Source organism: Choloepus didactylus (genome assembly GCF_015220235.1).
Source record: "Choloepus didactylus isolate mChoDid1 chromosome 23 unlocalized genomic scaffold, mChoDid1.pri SUPER_23_unloc3, whole genome shotgun sequence".
In the NCBI taxonomy this organism is placed as follows: domain Eukaryota; kingdom Metazoa; phylum Chordata; class Mammalia; order Pilosa; family Megalonychidae; genus Choloepus; species Choloepus didactylus.
This window is the reverse complement of record NW_023637597.1, coordinates 894,322-897,385: the sequence shown is the minus strand read 5'-3', so window position 1 is coordinate 897,385 and position 3,064 is coordinate 894,322. Positions and strand designations below refer to the sequence as shown.

The window sequence follows — 3,064 nt, the reverse complement described above, 5'->3', positions numbered from 1 at the left end:
GACACAAGACCCCTATTAGGAGAGGGGATAGGTTCCCTGGTCCAGAGCTAAGAGCATCCATCCCTGCAGAGGTTCTCACCAGGGAGGGCCATGTGGACATTAGATAACTATTTACCAAGATGAGTACACATCCCTGAATGTGACCCACCACTGAATGGTGACTTCAGGGTAACTCTGCAGGGAGGACCTGCCCTGGAGGAGAGGAGCATCATGCACCTGGGTGTCAGGAGACAGGGCCTCCAGGTCCAGCTCTGTCCCCTCCTGCTGTGACCTCCAGGCCCTGTGTGCCCCCTCCAGGGATTAAATCTGTGGAAATTAGATCCAACAGGCATCCAGAGTAAGTAACTACTAATGCTCCAGGTTTAATAATGTTCAGGCAAACAGCATCCTTGTAATTTGTAAAAAAGAAGGAAATGACCATCCATGCACAGCTGATGTTGTCCAGGGACTGTACTGTGAGGGCTGCCAGGCATTTGGATTTGGTTATTTTTTATGTTGATGGAACACATTGGCCATGGACTAGGATGGGGAGGGAAATTTACTTTTCATGGAGGACTCTTGTTTCATGTGAACTTTTCACTTTTACTTATATAAAGAAGTAAAAGTCAAAATTAGTGGGTAATTTTTAGTAAATAATAGAGACTTCCCCTGTGAAACTTGTTGGGCCCTTTCTCCTCTGCCCCATGGACCTGGCCCTTTGTTCTCTGTCCAGAGACCCAGGCAGTGTGTCCTTCCTGGCTCCTTGTCCCCCTGTATCCAGGAGTGGATATTGCAGGGCCCTTTGGGGGTTGTGCCCAGGACTCCTCCTCCTCTGGCATTTTCCTCTGTGTTAAGAATGGTGTCCTGGGCAATCTCTGTCCCCACCCCAGCCCCAGGCATTGGAGAATGTTTGAAATTCAGCCTTTCCAGTCAGCTCCTTTTGTGTCACCAACACCTCATTCTCGGTCTCCTCACTGGGACTGGATCTCTATTTGAAGCCTGAACAACTAAGGGGGTGGTAGGTGGTCTCCCCACCATCCCCACCACTGCCCATCTGCTCTCAGTGCACAGCCCCAGGACCCCAGGATGGGGCTGTGAAGGGGCAGCCCTCACTCCCTGTCACCACTGCACAGGGCCTGCTGCACACCTCATCTCTGGTCCTTCAGGCCCCTCAGGTGTGCAATGCAGTGAGTTTCAGTAAATTCATAGACTGTACAAGCATCACTTCAGTGCTGTTTTAGAAATTCCCATCAACCCCGCAATCCCTCTGGCCCATTTCAGGCCATCCCCACTCCCAGGGATTTTCTGAGTCTATGGATTTGACTTTCCTGAGCATTTCATATAAAAGTAATCTTCTTTGCATGTTGTTTTCATGCTCTTTGCACAATGTTTCTGAGTTTCAGCCAAATTGTATCATGGATCAGCAATTAGCTCCTTTTAAAATTAATCTTATTTGCAGACACTCATATCTATCAAACATGCACTCTCACTCCCACTTCCCTTGCCAGTATTTAGTTCATTTTTACTGATGGTGTGAATTCCATTGTATGGATCCACAGCATTTTGTTTATCCAATGACAAGTTTGTGGACATTCTGATCATTTCTATTTTTGGCTATTACAAGGAAAGCAGTCATAACTGTTTGTGTAAAGTCTGTCCAGGCATATGCATTTTCATTTTTGTCAGTTCAAATCTATCACTTTAATTGCATGTAGTATGAGAACACTTTTTAAAAATAATTTTTTCTTTTAATTATTAACTGCAAAATTGACTTTTTATACATTGGGCATTGATTTCCGTGGCCTTTAACCTAGCATAGATCTGGGTCACCTCTGTTACAATCAGGATTCCGACCAGCTCCATCAGACTGCCCTCCCCAAATCACCCTGTGCTGCCCTTGACAGTGACACTCTGGCCTGAGTCCTCACCCCTGGCAACATCTAACCTGTTCCCATCCCTGCTGTTCTGGATTTATGAGAATATAATGTCTAAATGGAGAGAGACAGTCACCCCTCCCCAGGCCGAGCAGCACTGGAATCATGAGGCACCTGCATCCCCTGGAGGCATAAGAAGAAAGCACAGAAAGCTTTTCATCATCCAGGACAACAGACAGCAGGTGCCAGCCTTGGAGGACAGAAAACAGTTTTTGTCTCACTTCCCCACCCATCTGTTTCACTGTGTAATACCCACTGCTGTAGCCTACACCACAGAAATAGCCTCATCCTCAGGCTGGATGTTGCTGATGGTTAAGTAGTGGTTGGCCCCAGAGGTGGAGCCCAAGAAGCAATCGGGGATCCCATCACCCTTGCCATGGCTTGAGTCACTCTTCACATACATCGCATACTGGGGGCCCTTCCCTGGCCTCTGCTGGAAACACTCAGTGTAGTAGCTGCTGTGCTCACTGCTCAGGGTGCAGGGGAGCTTGGCTGAGGCTCCCAGGGAGGCAAGTGCAGAGGGCGGCTGTGTCAGCACAGGCTGGGACAGGGACCCTGCAAACCCAGACACACATTAGGGCCTGGAGGAAGCACAGGAGGGAAGGAAATTTCTGACATGGGATTGGGGTCCCCCTGTCTCCCTCAACATCAGGACACTGAGGACGGTCCTGACCTGTGCAGTGAATGAGGAGGGTGAGAAGGCTGAGTGGTGTCCAGGCCATGGTGCAGACCCCAGAGCTCTGCTGAGGGAGACATGCCCCAGGCCTCTCTTATCCCCTCAGTCCCCAGGGGAGAGGGACTTGCATCCAAATGGGCTCCTCTTCCCCTGGCCAGCCCACCCCTCTCTGTGCCCCATGCATGGCCCCAGGGGCTGGTGTCATTGCTGCAAGGGCAGGGCCTGGGCTGGGCCTGGCTGCATCTCCCAGGGGCCCAGAGAGGACCCAGCTGTGGGGCCCAGTGAGCACTAAGGGAGGCAGGGCCTGGTGCCCTAGCTGAGAGCTGCAGACCCTCAGGGCAGGCCCAGAGCACCCACTGCTGCCCAGGCCCAGCTCTGTGTCCATGACCAGATGAAGGGTGACCCTGACAGAGGCTCCTGCCTCCTCCATGGGTCCTGACCCCTGCCCAGGGCAGAGTGAGGCTCACCCTTCAGG

General features: G+C 51.2%; 1 gene segment (V, D, J or C); it reads right to left on the bottom strand.

Moving 5' to 3' along the window:
• Positions 1–2,178: 2,178 nt before the first annotated feature.
• On the bottom strand, positions 2,179–2,635 carry LOC119525025. The segment is given in 2 exon segments: positions 2,179–2,468; positions 2,587–2,635. Coding segments are annotated over 2 exon segments (339 nt in total).
• Between the last annotated feature and the right edge of the window lie 429 nt (positions 2,636–3,064).